The sequence below is a fragment of the Peromyscus maniculatus genome, chromosome 4, assembly GCF_049852395.1.
Source record: "Peromyscus maniculatus bairdii isolate BWxNUB_F1_BW_parent chromosome 4, HU_Pman_BW_mat_3.1, whole genome shotgun sequence".
NCBI lineage: Eukaryota > Metazoa > Chordata > Mammalia > Rodentia > Cricetidae > Peromyscus > Peromyscus maniculatus.
This window is the reverse complement of record NC_134855.1, coordinates 133,948,814-133,967,561: the sequence shown is the minus strand read 5'-3', so window position 1 is coordinate 133,967,561 and position 18,748 is coordinate 133,948,814. Positions and strand designations below refer to the sequence as shown.

Genomic DNA, 18,748 nt, shown 5'->3' with positions numbered 1-18,748 from the left:
GGTCTGCACCTGAGGTGGGGGGGCAGGTTGGCAGCCTGTAACCAGGCTGACCTGAAGCTCAAAATCCTCCCACCTTAGCTTCTTGAGTGCTTCGTACTGTAAGAACTACACCCGTCTGGGCAGGCCTGCTCCTCTGTGACTCTCCTTGGCTGGCTAAGGTATGAGGACTACAGTCCTCGGCCTGTGCTTTAGAAGGAGCGCTGCCCCTTCAGGGCTAAGAAAGGAAACACTGTGGCTCGGGCCGGAGCCATTTGGACTCATCTCTTTGATAAAAACATTTATTGAGATTTATTGAGCACTTTCCAAGCCATGGGTACTGTGTGCAGTCCTTTGCACATTTCCACATACTTTGTCCTCAGGACACTCTAAGAGGTAGTACTATATTAAGTCCTGTTGTACAGGTGAGGAAATGGAGCAGAAAGAGGTTAAGTGCCTGGCCTGAGGTCACACAGGCAGATCCGAAGCCAGGGCTGGCTGGTGGCTACACGCTAAGCCCCAGGCTTAGATACTTAGATACTCTTACATACTCACCTCACACAGTCCTCTAAGGAGGCCATCAGGAAGTGTTTTGGTAATGGTTCAACACACAAGGACTCCAACCACACCCAGCCAGCACAAGGGGCAGCGCAACCTGAGGCCACCCCAGGTAGCCTGGATGGGTGGGTAGAATCACTCCGCCTTCTCTTGGAGGAGGCCCAAGTACCAGCCTCCACCAGCCAGCCCCTGGGCACCTCACGTTCTGGCCATCTCTCTTATCACTGCTGTGCCCTGGGGCTACGGTGCCTGCTTCAGACCCTGTGAATGCTGCAGGGCTCCCTAGCTGATCGCGGGGCACAGGAGGACAGTTATGGGACAGGGTTGATGCAGGAACTCCCAAAAAGGCTTGTGCCTACGGCCTCCCCCGGGAAGTCCAGCCTGGTCATTCTGACGCCTGGATGTAGACCGGGACAGCAAGCATGGCACACGCACCCTCAGCCCCGGCCTGCAGCTCGGCCAAGGCCAGGTTGGAGCCCAGACCCTCGGTGTGCCCGGGCACTACCAGCTCCGGGTCCCCGCCCACCACGATGGACAGCACTGCATCCTGCTCGAAGGGCGGCTTGCCAGGGGCAGCCTCGGGTGCGGGCCCTGCAGCCTTCAGCTCCTCCAGCCCCAGCGGGTCGGGCACCGGGTTCTCCTCCTTGTGTACACCCACGATGCTGCCACTACCGCGCGGGGCTGCTCTCCTCCGGGGAGGCCGCCGGGCTTGCAAGTCCTTGTCCTTCGTGGGGCCCAGGCGGCAGCGGTGATCCTTGAGGTATTTGTGTCGTGAGAAGCCCTTGGCACAGCCTGCGCAGCGGAACTTGTAGTTGCCTGTGTGCGCGCGCTGGTGCTCCGCCAGGTGGGCGCGGCGGCTGAAGGACTTGCTGCACAGCCCACACTTGTGGAGCTTCAGGCCTGGGGAGTGAGGGGCGGTCAGCGAGAGCTGCAGCCTCGGGCCCTCCAAGCGTCTGTGTGGTCAGGCCTCGGCTGGTTCCACTGCCATCTTTCACCGTCCCTGGCACTCACTCTACCACACTGTGTATCCTCCTGTCCCCGGGCCTTTGCACCTGCTCCCGTGCCTGAAATAATCCTAAGCCTTGGTGATCTCTGTCAGCCACCCCACCACCTTTCCCTGGATAATTAGAGGCAGCTACCGCTTCTGGGCTGCTGGCCTCACCTATGCCCCTCAGGCCCTTGCCAATGGGAGAGAGAGATGTCTTTGTAAAGCACAAAATCGTAAGAGGCTTGGTACCCAAACCCTGCTCTGAGGGTGAGTCTGTCCAGCCCCTCCTCCACCGTGGGTCTGTGCTCCAGCCCCTCCTCCACCGTGGGTCTGTGCTCCAGCCCCTCCTCCTCCACCGTGGGTCTGTGCTCCAGCCCCTCCCTCCTCTGGTCTTTCCTTATCCAAGGGGCCCACACTTGTTCTCTCTTCCAGGAAAACAATTTCCTAGCTCCTCTCTCTCCTCAGGCTAGACTCTGTGGAGGACTTCCCTGATTTCCACACTAACCCTGCTGGGCCAGGCTCCTTCTGTAAATGCCTTCACCCTTCAGCCTCCTGGGGTTGGGGGCCCAAAAGGAGCAGCTACTTGCCTGAGACCACCCAGCAAGAAGCTGGTAGCACCCAGGCTCAAAGCTAAGAAGTCCAAGTCCTTGATCGACTCTCCCCCATTTCCCATTAAAAAAGAAGGGAAAAGTCTCTTGTAGCTCAGGCTTTGAACTTGCTATGAAGCCAAAGATGACCTTGAACTCTTGCTTCTAGCCCCCAAGTACTGGAACTACAATTTTACTACCACGCTCAGTTTATGTGTTGTTGGGAATCAAACCCAGGGCTTTCTTTATGCATGCTAGGCAAGTGCTCTACCAACTGAGAGACTTGCCCACTCTGCTCTCCCATTTGCGAGCTTTTAATAGAAGCAACATTAACTTTATCTCCATGGGAATTTTTGGAGACATTTTTGATTGTTACACTAAGGGGAAGATGCCACACTGACACACCATGGATGTGGGGTAGGCATGAGCAATGGTTGGGAGGTCAGCATGGACGGTGGATGGGGGGTCGGCATGGACGGTGGATAGGGGGTCGGCATGGACAGTGGATGGGGGGTCGGCATGAACAATGATTGGGGGGTGGGCATGGACGGTGGATGGGGGGTCGGCATGGACAGTGGATGGAGGGTCGGCATGGACAGTGGATGGGGGGTCGGCATGGACGGTGGATGGGGGGTCAGCATGGATGGTGGATGGAGAGTCGGCATGAGCAATGGTTGGAGGGTCGGCATGAGCAATGGTTGGGGGGTCAGCATGGACGGTGGATGGGGGGTCGGCATGGACGGTGGATGGGGGGTCGGCATGGACAGTGGATGGGGGGTCGGTATGAGCAATGGTTGGGGGGTGGGCATGGACAGTGGATGGGGGGTCGGCATGAACAATGGTTGGGGGGTGGGCATGGACGATGGATGGAGGGTCAGCATGGACGGTGGATGGGGGGTCGGCATGAGCAATGGTTGGAGGGTCGGCATGGACGATGGATGGAGGGTTGGCATGGATGGTGGATGGGGGGTCGGCATGGACGGTGGATGGAAGGTGGGCATGGATGGTGGATGGAGGGTCAGCATGAGCAATGGTTTGGGGGTGGGCATGGACGGTAGATGGGGGGTCGGCATGGATGGTGGATGGAGGGTGGGCATGGATGGTGGATGGAGGGTCGGCATGAATGGTGGATGGGGGGTCGGCATGGACGGTGGATGGAGGGTTGGCATGGATGGTGGATGGGGGGTCGGCATGGACGGTGGATGGGATGCTGACAGACACTCTTGCTTGCCCTGGGAAGGTGGCTTGGAGGCCACATCTTGGACGGCACTGACACACACCTCTATGTCACTGCACACTGTCCAGTTTAGCTGTTTACATCTACTTCCCCTGGGACTGGGGTTGCATCTAATTCACCCCTGCTGTGCCGAGGTCCCCAACACAGACCTGGCTTCTAGTTCCCATGAACACATGAGCAGAAACCCGCTGGCTGGATTAGACCAGGCCAGGACAATATGCATCCCACAGATGCCTGCTCCTCCTGAGAGCTGTATCTCGGGGAAGTTATCTTAGCCAGTCCCTCCAACAGGCCCCTAAGCCTCTTACCAGCGTGGGAGAGAATGTGGGCTTTCAGCTTGTCCTGCCGGTTGAACTCCTTACTGCAGCCTGTGTGCATCCTGGAACCCAGAGCCACCAGTTACGGGGAGCACCTGCACCAGCCTTTGTCAGCCCAAGGGCTAAGCAGGGCAGCAGCGTGGCCAGTGAGCCAGGCCGGGCCCCAACACATGCACAGAGGGCCTCAGCCCAGCCTTCCATATTGGCCCCTCCAAGGTAATCCAACCCCCAACCCCATAAATAAGGCAGCTCCTACTTACGAGAAGGGACATTTGTACTTCTTGAAGGGTTCGTGGATCAGCATATGTCTCTTCAGCTTGTCCTTGCGGTTGAATGCAGACTCGCACACTGAACATTTGTAGGGCTTCTCACCTGTGGGGACATGGGAACACCACATGGGTCCCATGAGCAGGAATCTGAACCCCCCAGGAGGAGGAGCTTTTCTTTTATTTCTTTTTTTTTTTTTTTTTTGTTTTTTGTTTTTTGAGACAGGGTTTCTCTGTTGTAGTTTTGGTGCCTGTCCTGGAACTCACTCTGTAGACCAGGCTGGCCTTGAACTCACAGAGATCTGCCTGGCTCTGCCTCCTGAGTGCTGGGATTAAATAAGAAATAAGAATAAGAATAAGAAAAGCTCCTCTTATTCTTCCTGACTTGGCACAGAGAATTTGGAGGGGTTTTATTTGGTTTTTGAGAGGTTTTCACTGTGTAGCCCAAGCTGGATTGGAGTGCACAATCCTCCTGCCTCAGCCTTCCCAAGTGCTAAGATTACAGAAATATGTCACCATGGAACTCAAGGCTTGATGTTTGCCAGGAAAGCACCACACCATAACCCCAGCTTTAAAGTATATTTCTAATTAAATATATATGTCATTACTTTTATTTTTATGTGTATGACATTATTGCCTGCATGTGTAAGTCTGTGAACCATGTGTGTGCATGTCTGATGCCCAAGGAGGCCAGAAGAGGGTGTCAGATCCCCTAGAACTGCAGTTACAGACAGTTGTGAGGCAACCTTTGGGTGCTGAGAATTGAACCTGGTCCTCTGGAAGGACAGCAAGTGTTCTTGACTGTTAAGCCATACTTCCACCCAATCCCCTCCCCACCACGGCTTACTTTTTTCTCCTTGAGACAGGGTTTCTCTGTGTCACCCTGGCTGTCCTGGAACTCACTCTGTAGACCAGGCTGGCCTCAAACTCAGAGATCTTCCTGCCTCTGCCTCCAGAGTGCTGAGATTAAAGGTGTGCGCCACCACCACCTGGCCTGTACCACTCTCTTCAGATCTCTGAGGGTACTTTATGCACATGACATAAACTCACAAAAACACATAATTTTTTTCTAATCTGTCATTCAAACTAGGCAGTAGCTAGGGAGGGAGCTGGGAGCACTGTGTAAGCTGTGACCTGCAGGTTCTAGCATGCAAGAATTTGTTTTTATCTGGTATTGTGTTGAAAGAGAAACTCTTTATTGCCCAGGAGGGCCCTGGGCCCTCCCATCTCAGCCTCCAGGAGTAGACAGGATTACAGGTGTATACCACACCCATCCAGTACTTATTTTAAAGATAAAAGTGAATCCTGGGGCTGGGGGATGGCTCAGTGGATAAAATGCTTGCTGCACAAGTGTGAGCACCTGAGTCCAAATCCCCAGAACTCACGGAAAACTGGGAGGGGCCACACATCTGTAATCCTGTCCAGCTAAAGGGCGATGAGAGGTGGAGACAGATGAATCCCGGGGCATTTAAAGGCCAAAGCTGGCCTGTGTACACAGCAGTGCGCAACAACAGAGACCCTGCCTAAAGCAAGGTTGAAGGTAAGCTCTAACACTCACCCAAGGCACACACACACACACACACACACACACACACCCCTTCCTGAATCCTGTGGCACAGACCTGTAATCCTAGCACTGGGGAGGTAGAGGCAGGAGGATCAGGCCAGCCTTGGCTATGTGAGATACCATCTCTCCTTCTTCCATAAACATTTAACAATTCAAAAACTTTTCTATACCTCAAGCTGGGAACCTAGCAGACGGGGTGCAGGACAGTCACCTACACCCACGAGGTAGTCTAGCAAGGCTGGCCTAGAAGGGCAGAGTCAAGTCCGCACTGCCTGCTCCAGGGCTCACCTCTGCTCTCTTCTCCCTCCCTTCCTCCCTCCCTTCCTCCCTCCCTCCCTCCCTTCCTCCCTCCCTCCCTCCCTTTTTTTTTTTCATTTCTATTTTTTCTTTGTATAGCCCTGGCTGTCCTGGAACTCAATCTGTAGACCAGGCTAGCCTCCAACTCACAGAGATCTGCCTACTTCTCAGGTGCTGAGATTAAAGGCGTGCACCACCACTACTCAGTTTCATTTCTGCTTTCAAGGTGATGGGATCCCCATGTTCACAGGTGAGGTGGTGGAGCCCCATGTTCACAGGTGAGGTAGTGGATCCCCATGTTCACAGGTGAGGTGGTGGAGCCCCATGTTCACAGGTGAGGTGGTGGAGCCCCATGTTCACAGGTGAGGTGGTGGAGCCCCATGTTCACAGGTGAGGTGGTGGAGCCCCATGTTCACAGGTGAGGTGGTGGAGCCCCATGTTCACAGGTGAGGTGGTGGAGCCCCATGTTCACAGGTGAGGTGGTGGAGCCCCATGTTCACAGGTGAGGTGGTGGAGCCCCATGCTCACAGGTGAGGTGGTGGAGCCCCATGCTCACAGGTGAGGTGGTGGAACCCCATGTTCACAGGTGAGGTGGTGGAGCCCCATGTTCACAGGTGAGGTGGTGGAGCCCCATGTTCACAGGTGAGGAAGGAGAGTGAAGATTGGTATGGAGGGCAAGAAGAGGGATTCAGAGGAGATGAGCCATTACAGATGGAAATGGGACAGAGGAGCAGGCCAGAGAGGGGAGGGGTGGGCAGGGCACTTACCTGAGTGGATGTGGGCATGCAGCTTGAGGTAGTGCTCTTTCCGGAAGAACTTCTTACAGATCTGACACCTGAACCGGCCACCACTGCCATGGGTGGGTAAGTGACGCCGTAGGTAGCGCTCACAGGGGAAGACCTGGAGAAAGACAGAATTGTGGGAGGTCAGCTGCCAGGACCCCATCCCTCACCAGCTCCCATCTTCTGAGCTCAGGGACCCTGGTGTTGAGCTCCATGGAAACATCATCCTATCTGCCCACAGAGCTGGAGGCCAGAGGGTCAGACCCAGCCCTCCAGACCTCTCGGCTCTCTAAGCACTCAAGAGCCCAGCCAAAGCACATTCCCTCTGAGTTGCAACCCAGGCTGTTCTTCCTACACAAAGGACTTTCTTGGTCTCATAAACTCCTATTCATCCCTCAAGACCCAAGTCAGGTGTCAGTGCCTCTCTACAAAGCCTTCTTAACTATCTGATGCCATGCTAGACAACTCAAATTCTGCCTCTGAATGATCATCCAAAGTCATTTATTTATTTTTTTGAGACAGGGTTTCTCTGTGTAGCCCTGGCTGTCCTGGAACTGGCTCTGTAGACCAGGCTGGCCTCCAACTCACAGAGATCTGCCTGCCTCTGCCTTCCAAGACCTTGGATTAAAGGTGTGTGCCACCATGCTCGGCTATCCAAAGTCTTCAGTCAGGTTACTGTCCCTCTCAGGGCCCCCTGTGAGGAAGATGCTGTGACACCTACCTTCTGGCAGTGTGGACAGGGAAAGCTGTGAGTGGCTGTCTGTACATGGTGCTCCAAGGCCTCAGGAGTGGAGTATTTATTCACACACTTGACACACCTAAGTGGGAAGGAAGAGAGAGATGAGTTCTAGCAAGGACGGAGACTTCCCCTTGTTTTCCCAAAACCAACTTCAGGAGACAAAATCCTCCATGTAATCCATTCTCAAATGTGTCCATGCTTCTTTGACATTCTCTACCCAAGGTGAGCTGCTGAGACATGGGTAGGAGCCTCTCTGGTTTCCTGGCCTCATCCTGACCCTTGAAGTCCCTTATCCCCCAAGGTAGCCAGACGGTGTCTTTAAAAATGAAAATCAGGGTATAAAAGAGGGCTCAGTGGTTAAAAGCATTGGCTGCTCACCCAGAGGACCCAGGTTCGATTCCCATCACCCACATGGCAGCTCACAACCATCTCTAGCTTCAGGGGACTTCTGGGTTCCATGGGTAAACAACAATAACAAATTAAAGAAAAAAATCCTTTTTTCTGTATTTAACAAAAATGCCTTTTGCAACTAGGAAGCAAATAACATCAATAAATATTTTTTAAAATTTTTTTTGAGACTGCAACTCATTGGGCCCAAGCTAGCTTCAAACTTCTGTGTGGACAAGAATGGCTTTGGCTTCTTGCCTCCGCCTCCCAAGTATTGGGATTACATGTGCTGTGATGCCTAGCAAGAAATCTTGTTTTCAAAAGGAAAATAAGGAGGTGGGGTGGTGTGCTAGTGCAGACCTATTGTACCTGGGAAGCAGAAGTAGTAGGACTACTGTAAATCTGAGGCTAGCCTGGGCTACATACCAAGCTCCAGGATAGTCAGGGCTATGTAGCAACACCCTGACTCAAACAACAAAAGGAAAAGAAAAGAAGACAAACAAAAAAAAAATGAATACATCACTGAAGTGAGAGTCACTTCAGTGGCTTGGGGACATTCCATAGGCAGGCCAAGTCTACTCAACTCCAAGGACACATAGCAACCAACCACCAGAGCCTGGACCTCTACAAACATGATGTGACCACCACACAAGCTCAACCTACCTACTGAGAGAGACACCTAGTCCCTGTGTCCTTGTCATCCTGGGTTTCTGCATACAGCTGAATAGTACAGCTATAGTGATCTCTTTTTTCTTTTTAAATTTATTTACTTTTCATTAAAATTTTTTTTTTGAGACAGGGTTTCTCTGTGTGAGTCTTAACTGTCCTGGAACTCGCTTTGTAGACTAGGCTAGCCTTGAACTCACAGAGATCTGCCTGCCTCTGCCTCTCGAGTGCTGGGATTAAAGGTGTGCGCTACCAGTGCCTGGCTGTAGTGATCTCTTATTGAGCATCTCCTGTGTTCCAAGGACCATGTCTACATGCTTGGTAAATTCTCTTATTTGACCTTTACGAAGAATCCAGGAGAAAGCTAAGCACAGTGGTACTGGCCTATAACCCCAGCTCTCAGGGAGCTGAGGCAAGAGCGTCACTTCAAAGTCAATGCCAACTTCAGCTACATAGTGAACTCAAGGTCAGCCTGGGAGACCCTAACTGGAAACAAGAAATGGAGGAAGGAGGTCTAGGGATATAACTGAACTGGTAGAGTGCTTGCCTAACACCCACAAGGCTCTTGGTTTAGTCCCCAACACTGCATAATAGAGTGGAACAGATGTTATCCCAGCATTCAGGAGGTAATGACAGAAACATCAGAAGTTCAAGGTCATCTTCAGCTACATAGTGAGTTCAAGACCAGCCTGGACTACATAGGAGTACTTGAGAGAAGTGGAGACAAAGTAATCAAGGGTCACCCTTGGCTGTGCAGTGAAATCAGCCAGGACTCCGCGTGATATTGATGGGGGAGGGCGGTGACATGGGGACAGGTCCTGTTCTAACAGGCTAAGCATCCTCAGGACCCCTTACCACAGGTGAGGGAACTGAGGCTGACGGCAGTTCAGTACTTTCTCAAGTCAGCTTGGGATCCGAGCATAGGCAGGTGGCTCCACAGTCCCTGTCTTCACCCTCAGGCAACCCTGAAGCAGCTGCCTCCTGAGCTATTTGAAGGCAGGTTGGCAGCATTTCAGCACAGTGTACAAAAAGCATTTGTTCACACACCCGTCTCCGTGGGCAACAAGGATCTTGGCTCAAAGATCTGCACTTACTTATCTTAATCCCAGAAGCCTCACCCAGAAGTTTCTGAGGTAACAGAGGTCACCAGACAAATCCCTACAGGTATAAGTTTATATGAAATACAAAAGCCATTCCAACATGAAAATATTTAGTGGAAGGTGTCCCATACAGATACCTGTCACCACCTGTCCCCATAGGCTCAGGACTGTTTGTGAAACACCTGCTCTCAACCAGCAGCCAGCAAAGGGGCGGGGGGGGGGGGGAGCCCAAAGGGCAGAAGCATGATGGTGAATATCTGAAGAGCACACCTTGTCTAGAGGAGGCCCAGAAAACACAGGGGATACTCTATAGACCACTGATGACAGAACGGACAACTTCAGGAGGAAAAAGCTGAAGATCTATGTGGCAACCTCATTTCTGACAAGAGAACCCAAAACTCCAGTGTTTTTGGTTGTAAGCCTAGCTTCTAACAGCTGAGCCATCTCTCCAGCTCTAGAATGCTAGTTTTTTAAGATTGTTTTCTGTGTATGTGTGTGAGCCTACATGAATTTATGTGCAACTTGTGCCTGCAGGAGCCCACAGAGGCCAGAAGAGGGCACCAGATCCCTCTTCTGTTACAGGCAGTTGTGAACCACCATGTGTGGGTTGGGAACTGAACCTAGGTCCTCTGCAAATATTCTAACCACTGACCCATCTCTCCAGCCCTCAACTTTATTTTTTTCCTCTTTTTTGTCTTTTCGAGACAGGGTTTCTCTGTGTAACAGCCCTAGCTGTCCTGGACCTTGCTTTGTAGACCAGATCTCACAAAGATCCATCTGCTTCTGCCTCCGTAGTGCAGGGATTAAAGGCGTGCACCACTATGCCCAGCTAATTTTTTTTTTCTTTCCTTTTCTCTTTATTTATTTTGTGAGTGTATGTGCCAGCGGAGGTGAGAGAACAATCCTTTCCCTCCACCATGTTGGGTCTTATGAATTGAACCCAGGCCGCGAGGCTTGGCGGCCAGCACCTGTATACACTCAGCGAGCCATCTTTCCGGCCCTGAGTTACCCTTCTCAAGGTTGTTTCTATAGTAAATGCTGACATTTACCATAGAAGAGTGAAGAGTGGCCTAAGAAGGGTCGGCATCGTTCTTTCCCTCTCGCGCCCAAACACTCAGACACCCCAGGCTGGACCCCAGCTTTTAGCCTCAGTTTCCCTTTGCGGACATGTCGCTGATGCTGAGCAGCCTGAGCCAGGCTCCCTGCCCACTGGTCCAGCGTGGCTGGTGGCATGCGCACATACTTGTAGACGGTGCTGTCCTTCTTGGGGCTGTGCTGCGGCAGGAGGCTGTGGGAGTACTGGTGCACGCCCAGGTCATACAGGGAGGGGAAGTCCTTGCTACAGAGATGGCAGCGGTAGCTCAGCTCCTCCTGGTGGCTTCTGATGTGCTCCAGGAAGGTGTCCAGCTTGGGGAACATCTGGGCACAGCTTTTGACCACGCACTTGTACACCTTGGGAGGAGACACTGGGAGTGAGAGGTGGAAGTCGCCTCCGCTGCTACCCCTACCCTGTGACCCTGGCATGAGGCTATAAACACTGCTATGAACAACCTGCCAGCTGTTCCCCGGTCCCCACAGATGAAACCAGGGCCCAGGGCCTCCCAAATTCTGGGCAAGCAGCTTCCCATTGAGTTTTATCTCTAGCTCTCTTTTTACTTTCTATTTTGATAGAGGTGCTCACTAAGTTCGCCCAGGCTGGTTTTGAACTCACTCTGTAGCTCAGTCAGGCCTTGAATTGAGATTCCCTTGGATGAGCCTCCTGAGGATCACAGACTGGCTCAGTTCCTGGCTTCACTATGATTGCAGGGTTCTCTTCTCTTGGCCAGTTACCTTTCCCTAAGGCTTTGTGAAACCTGAATGTATCCATAAAAATTACCCAAGACCTGAAAATACAGTGAAGGGTGACACTATACCCTTTCTTTGTCCCAGCTCTCAAACGAGTGTCATTAGCTGAGGGCAGTGGTGCACTTGGGAAGAAAAGGAAAGGTCCAGGATCACAAGCGGTAGGGCTGGAGCCGTACCTCAGCCATTAGGAGGGTTAGGAGTACTTGCTGCAAGGACTCAGGTTCAATTCCCAGCACTCAAATGGTAGTTCATAACCATAACTCCAGTTGCAGGAAATCTAGGCCTTCTTTTGACCTCCAGGGTACCAGGCATATATATACATATATATACATACATACACACAGGCAAATCACTCATACACCTAAAATAGAGTAAATAAATCTTTAAAAATTAAAAGATAATCCTTAGCAATAGGGTGAGTTCACAGCTGGCTTGAACTATATGAGACTCCATATCAAAGAAGAAACAAGAAGAACAAGAAGAAGAAGAGGAGGAGGAGAAGAAGAAGAAAAGAAAAATTGAGAGGCAGTACCACCAGGGCATGTGACTTGGTGGATGCTGGTGGCCCGGACATGTTTCTCACTCCTAATAGGAATCCTCAGATGAGTGTCGTCTGGGGATCATCTTTGGAACTGCTACCCAACAAACTTCCCTCGGTCCTCTCACTCCTTGGGGACATGGCTAGTTTTGACTATTTAGTATTGACGTAGGACCCAGACTCTCAAGTTCAATGCTAATTTGTTACAAAAGGAAATCCAACAGAAATGATTTTTGTGTGTATGTGTGTGATGCTATGGATGTAACTCAGGGCCTTACACAGGCAAGTGCTCGGCCCCTGAGCCATGTCCCTGCTCCTAATGGGAGGGATTTTGTTGTTGGGAGACAGAAGAGGTAACTCCAAAGGTTGTGGATGAGACATTAACGAAATTTGTGTCTACCTTAGCCATCTGATGTGGGGACAGTCAAATGCAGGAGGCATGTATCACATACTCTTGTGAACTGTATTATCATTTTCACTGCTTCTTTCATGATCTATGTGACATTCTGACATATGTATGGTCTCATTTCTATAAGAAATAAGCTTTTAATATTTTGAAAATTCAAGCAGTTATCAATATTTCTCAGGTGCTTACACAGTGTCAAACCCTCTTTATTCCTAACGAAGTCAACTCCAATTAGCCCAGGGTACCCACAAGACAGGGTGAAACCCCTGGTCCTCCTGACAGCCTTAAATCTAGTGACAGCCATGTCTTGGCAATGGTATGCAGGTAACTGTCTTTGGGAAGATCATCCTTCCCAAAACAAAGATGGCAAAAGCCTGCTAGCAGGAATCCCCTCTGCCTTTTGCATTTATCTTGACTGGAATATAAATGTGGTAGATGGAGACACAGCAACCCCTCTGCAGCTCTGAGGGTGAACACCACAAGCTAGGGATACTAGAGCAGAGACAGAAGCCTGGCCCCGGATGACATGCCTAGCCTGCAAGACAAGCCCAACACTGCTAATTTCAGGACTATTTCGATAGGAGAGAAATAAAACCCCAACTATCGACCAGTCTTTATCACTGTACACATAATAATAGTCTCCTACATGATAAGAGCAGGGCTCTGGAGCTGGGGACAAAGTCAGGTTGGTCCTGTTGGCAGCTGCCTTGGCTAGCTTGCATGAAGCCCAATTTTAGCGCTTGGAGGACAGAACTTCAAGGTCATCCTCAGAGCACGCATATGCATGCACCTGTGAGTACAGGTGCCCTCAGAGGTCAGAAGAGGGCGTCATCCCCTGGAGCTGGACTGGCAGGCAGTTGTGAGCCACCTGATGTGGGTGCTGGGAAATGAACTCAGTGCTCTTAACCACTGAGCCACAGGACCAGCCCCATGAGCCCCTGTCTTAAAACAAAAACAAAAACAAAACAAAACTCTCTGATCCATAAGAAACGCAGAGAATTCTTCTAGGAAGGTTTCCATTGCTCATGAGAAATACTATGACTGGGTTTTCTACGAAGGGTGACCCTGACGGGACAGTGAGATGGTTCAGCAGGTAAAGGCACTTGACACTGAACCTGACAATCTCACCTCAATTTCTGGGACTCCCATGGTAAGAGGAGAGAACCAACTCCCACAAGTTGTCCTCCGACCTTCACACTATCCATGGCACTTGAACACACACACACACACACACACACACACACACACACACACACACACACACACCGCAAAGGTCAGAAATAGAGCACAGAGCATGGTGGTGCTCACATTTAATCTCAGCACTCAGGAGGCAGAAGCAGGCGGATCTCTGCAAATTTGAGGCTGGCCTGGTCTACACAGCCAGTTCCAGTCAGCCTGGGCTACAGTGAGAACCTGTCTCTACAAAAGAAGGGGGAAGGGCAGCAAGCAGGAGGTAAGCCACGACGGAGGACAAGGCCACACCTTATGATGACAGCCACTAGAGTGGCCAGACAAGACACAAAGCCCTTGAACCTGAGCTGAGTGCTTGTCCTGGTTCAGCTTCCTGCCAGGTCAGATGGCAAACCTCCTAACAGTTTAACCTAACTGTCTGTCACTCCTCCAGGACTCTACCTTCAGGACAAAGAACCATGGAAAAGGCTGGCCTAATCCCTGTCCCCTTCCAGGCAGCACCGGTGACCCCAGGGCCATCAGGCTCAGAAACGGGCAGCTGTGCCCTCTGCTCTCACGCCCACCCACCTGTTCCTTCTTGTGCTGGATCATGTGGGACTTGAGCTGGAAGTAGGTGCTGAACTTGCTGGGGCAGAACTGGCACAGGTAGGAACTGTCGATGAGGACCACCTGCTTGGCCTCCGGCTTGCCACCTTCGTCCTCGCCTGCCGTGGGCAAGGCCTGGGGCTGCGTGGTGCTGGACAGGGTCTGGCCCAACCCTATGCAGAAAGAAAGTCACAGGGAAGGGTTTCAAGGTAGGCAGGACAAGAGCCACACCAGGCAGGAGGGCTCCTGGGCCACCTACTGCAGACTGGCTGTCAAACGCTGTATTCAGGACTGTACTTGGTCAGCCTGTGTGCTCCAGTGTAGCCAGACAAGACGCTAAAATACTAACATACATTCTTTATTTTTTATTTTCATCCAGGGTCTTATGTAGTCCAGACTGGTCTCAAATATGCTACGTAGCCAAGATGACCTTGAACTTCTGATCCTTCTCCACTATCTCCCAAGTGCTGGGATTACAAGTCTGTGCCACCACGTCAGTTTATATAGTGCTGGGGACTGAACCCAGGGCATCCTGCATAAAGGCAAACGCTCTATCCTGAGGTGCATCCACAGCCCTTGAAATACATTCTGACTGAGAGACAGCGAGTGACCTCTGCCCACTCTCCACCTTCTCACTCAGACTCTGACCTCTCCATGGGTGTTAGAAACTGAACACTCATAGGCATACTCAGGCTGTCTCCCAGGCCTTTCTTTTTTTTTTTTTTCCCCAGCAGTAGAGGGCTTATTTAGCATTCCTGAGGTCCTCAGTTCAAAGCCTTGTGCTACCACCAAAAAATCATCAGATAAAATTGCAGAGTTTTCAGATCCTTCAGCAGCGTGGCTTATAGCCCTGTCTAGGGATTTCTGGGGGTTCCTAGGAAGTACTAGTCTCCACTGCATCTCCCAGGGAGGGGACTGAGTCAGACCATGTGATCTGACTTGGACTTGGACTTACTTATCTGATTTTTAGAGTGATAGGAAGCTCCTAAGTCTATTAGTCTATTTCCCCTCAGCCTGCTATGAAGCTTGACTTTGAAGATGACCCTTAATAGATAAAGACTTATTATCATACTCTATCATAGTGCACTACGTGTGTCCATACCTAGTAGTGACTAAAGAGAAAATGCCATGTCCCACCGGGAAACATGATCTGTCTGGACCTTGGTGGCTTCACTCATAAAAAATGGGGATAATGGCACCCACTCTAATAGAATTGGGGCAATAAAATGAATGATGCACATGTGTCTGGAACAACATGGGTCTGTTGTAGGGTCCTGTCAGTGCTGACATCATCATCATCATCATCACCATCACCATCACATGGCAAGAAGGGAATCGAGGAGGGCATGGCTCTCTCCTGATTCCAGTGGCCTCCCCCAGGCCTTTCTAACCACAACTTACTTTTGCTTTGTCCTTCTTTGCTAACTAGAGCATCCCTCACTGTCCCTGACAGCAGAAGCCTAATCCTTCACCTCTGTAGCCCATGGCCCGGCACACAGTAGGCTCCATAATGTGTGCTGAATGCGCGGCCTCTGCGGCTGGGCCTGCAGAAGTTCAGAAAGCAAAAATCCAGGAGCAAAGAGGGCCGGCTCCAACGGCACCAGTGGGTCAGACAAAGTAGTGCCCTGGCACCTGCCTAGCAAATGGCTCTTCAGCAGCTGGCATGTGGCTGGGGCTGCTCGCCCTGGTGCTTGGGTGGGAAGAGCTGTGGCTCTGGCTCCACACTGTCCTATACAGTGGCCACAAGCCATAGGTGACAAGAAAGAGCTGGAAGATAGCCAGCCCCAGATTTCAAAAATTTAGTAAGAAAATATATACAATATTTCCATGTGGCTTTGGGGTGTTGTGGGTTGTGGAATATTCCTTTATACTGTGTGAAGATGTGTCACTGTGATGGGTTTAATAAAGAGCTGAATGGCCAATAGCTAGGCAGGAGGTATAGGTGGGACTTTTGTACAGAGAGAGCTCTGGGAGGAAGAAAGGCAGAATCGCCAGCTGAACACAGAGGAAACAGGATGGGCAATACAGAGCAAAGGTAACCAAGCCACGTAAAAGAACATAGATTAAAAGATATGGGTTAAATTAAGTCATAAGAACCAGTTAGGAACAAGCCTAAGCTAAGGCCGAGTTTTCATAATTAATAAGAAGTCTCTGTGTTGTTTTTTGTGAGCTGGTGGCCCAAAGAAAAACCCATTTACAGGGTGTGGCTCTGTGGAAGAGCAGAAGAGCCCAGGTTCCAGACTCAACTCCAAAAAGAAGAAGGAACCTCAATGATTCCTTTACGTTACCTGGGAGACAACAGTATATCAGGTTCAGTAAGATATATTAACTTTACCTCAAATTTTAGTTTATTTTATTTCCCTTATGTGTGTCTATGTGTCTGTGTGAGTGGGTGCTGGAGAGAGTCAGAAGGGGGCATCAGATCCCCTGGAGTTGTAGTTATAGATATTTGTAAGCCACCGGATGTGGGTGCTGGGATTGGAACTCAGGTCTTCATGATTGAACAGCAAGGACTCTTGACTGCTAAGCCATCTCTATAGCCTCCTGTTTTGTTTTTCTGAGATAATATTTTGCTATGTAGCTCAGGCTGGCCTCAAATTCACAATCCTCCTGCCTCAGCTTCCCAAGCACTAGGATTATAGGCATGTGCTACCATGTCGGGCTACTGAAAACTTCAAAGTACATTATGGTGCTCACGTGAATCTCCACTGAGTGTTCTATTTATCAACCTAGTGAGTCCCCAACCCCTATGTGGGAGAAGCAAACCGGTGTTTAGACAGGACTGTTAGCTTGGGAGTACCTGAAGACTTGGATGAATGAGACTCCCATAGAACATCTGAAGAACAGCTGCCCGCTGAGATTGAATGGTTTCAACTGCTGACTACAGGGACTGCCTGGAGCACTGAAAATGGACTCTAAGGGCTAGTCATGGAGCTCAGCAGACTAGTGCTTGCCCTGGCCAGCGGTGGTACACGCCCGTCATCCCAGCACTCGGGAAGCAGAGCCAGGAGGATCTCAGTGAGTTACGGGCCAGCCTGGGCTACAGAGCGAGACCCAGGACATGCACCAAAACTACACAAAGGAACCCTGTCTCAAAAAACCAACCAACCAACCAACCAACCAAACAAACAAACAAACAAACAAACAAACAAACAATGCCCTGGATTCAACCTCTGGCACCACGTAGAACCAGCTAAAGTAGCCAGGTGGCAGTGGTGCACACCTTTAATTCTAGTACCCGGGAGGCAGAGGCAGGCGGATCTTTGTGAGTTTGAGGCCAGCCTGGTCTACTGAGTGACAGGACAGCCAGGGCTACACAGTGAAAACGTGTCTTAAAAAATAAAAAACAACAAAACAAAACAAAAGTAGCTCAGGTCTGTCATTGTAGACAAATTTCTAAACAGTCTTTTAAATAAGAAACACAGAGCCAAATCCAGGGGTGAAAGCCTTAGAGATCAGAGGAATAGGAATAGCCATCAATTAACCTTAGCTCACCTTGCTGCTGTAGCTTCCCAAGAGAACCAGTTTCTTCCTGTCTAACCTGCGCCTTTATTACCTTGCTGTTCTGCCTTCTCATTATTATATTATATCCTTCTGAGGTCTCTGATGTAGCTGAAGACTAGACAGTTATAACTTTTCTTAGTTATGATAAAAGATAAGTTAGATATGAAACTTTAGACTTAACAAATATAGGATAAATAGAATGTTTTCTTTGAATTTGCCAAATATAAGTAGACTGGATATTGTAACTGTGATTCTTGCTTGACAACTGTTCTATTATATGTAATTTTACTATGTTAAAGTTAAAACCTTCCTTTTTGAAAAAAAGAAAAGGGGAACTGCTGTGGATAGCTTTCTGTATGCTGTGAAAATGTGTTGCTCCAAATTGGTTGATAAATAAAATGCTGATTGGCCAGTAGCCAGGCAGGAAGTATAGGCGGGACAAGCAGACAAGGAGAATTCTAAGAGAGGAAGGCTGAGTGAGCCCACTGTCCAGGGAGCAGCATGTAATGGCTCACAGGTAAAGCCACGGAAAACGTGATGACATATGGATTAACAGAAATGGGCTGAGTTTCAGTGTAAGAGCTAGTCAGTAGTTAGTTTGAGCTAATGGCTGAGCAGTTTTAATTAATATTAAGCTTCTGTGTGTTCATTGGGTCTGAGCAGCTGTGGGACTGTGGGATTGTGGGAGCCAGGTGGGACCAGGAAAACTTCAGCTACAAATCATAGCACTCAGGAGGCAGAGGCAGGAGGAGTAGGCGTTCAAGGTCATTCTCAGCTACATAGCAAGTTCCAGGCTAGCTCAGGCTACATGAGACTGGGGGGAGGGGAGGGGAGGGTATAGGGAGAGGAAGAAAGGAAGGAAGGAAGGAAGGAAGGAAGGAAGGAAGGAAGGAAGGAAGGAAGGAAGGAAGGAAGGAAGGAAGAAAATAGATTCTAATATGGGATCCAGGGCCAGCCAGAAATAGATAGTAATTAATTAGTGAGTGATATCTCCGTCTGCCCCAGCACAGTATTAGAGTAATGTCACATATATTATATACGTGGCATCCTTCCTCTCACCCCATGTCCCCTTCTTTAGGTAAGCTGCTGTACAGCACAGACTGGACTCGGACTCCTGATCCTCCCATCTCAGGTTCACCAAGGCTGGGATGATACGTGTACACCACACCCAGCTCTCCATTTCACAGATAAAGTAGGCTGAAGCCCAGAGAAG

General features: G+C 50.2%; 1 protein-coding gene across 3 annotated transcripts in view; it reads right to left on the bottom strand.

Moving 5' to 3' along the window:
- Positions 1 to 262: 262 nt before the first annotated feature.
- Znf341 (zinc finger protein 341) overlaps positions 263 to 18,748 on the bottom strand; it is a 33,293-nt gene continuing 14,807 nt past the window's right edge. For all 3 annotated transcript variants that reach the window (XM_076570950.1, XM_076570949.1, XM_006992832.4), the window contains 7 exons: positions 14,014 to 14,204; positions 10,710 to 10,918; positions 7,296 to 7,392; positions 6,560 to 6,692; positions 3,924 to 4,035; positions 3,655 to 3,725; positions 263 to 1,434 (listed from right to left, as the gene is read on the bottom strand). In XM_076570950.1, the coding sequence (XP_076427065.1) occupies positions 920 to 1,434; positions 3,655 to 3,725; positions 3,924 to 4,035; positions 6,560 to 6,692; positions 7,296 to 7,392; positions 10,710 to 10,918; positions 14,014 to 14,204 (1,328 nt within the window). In that variant the 3' untranslated portion in view covers positions 263 to 919. The remainder of the gene's footprint in view (positions 1,435 to 3,654; positions 3,726 to 3,923; positions 4,036 to 6,559; positions 6,693 to 7,295; positions 7,393 to 10,709; positions 10,919 to 14,013; positions 14,205 to 18,748) is intronic.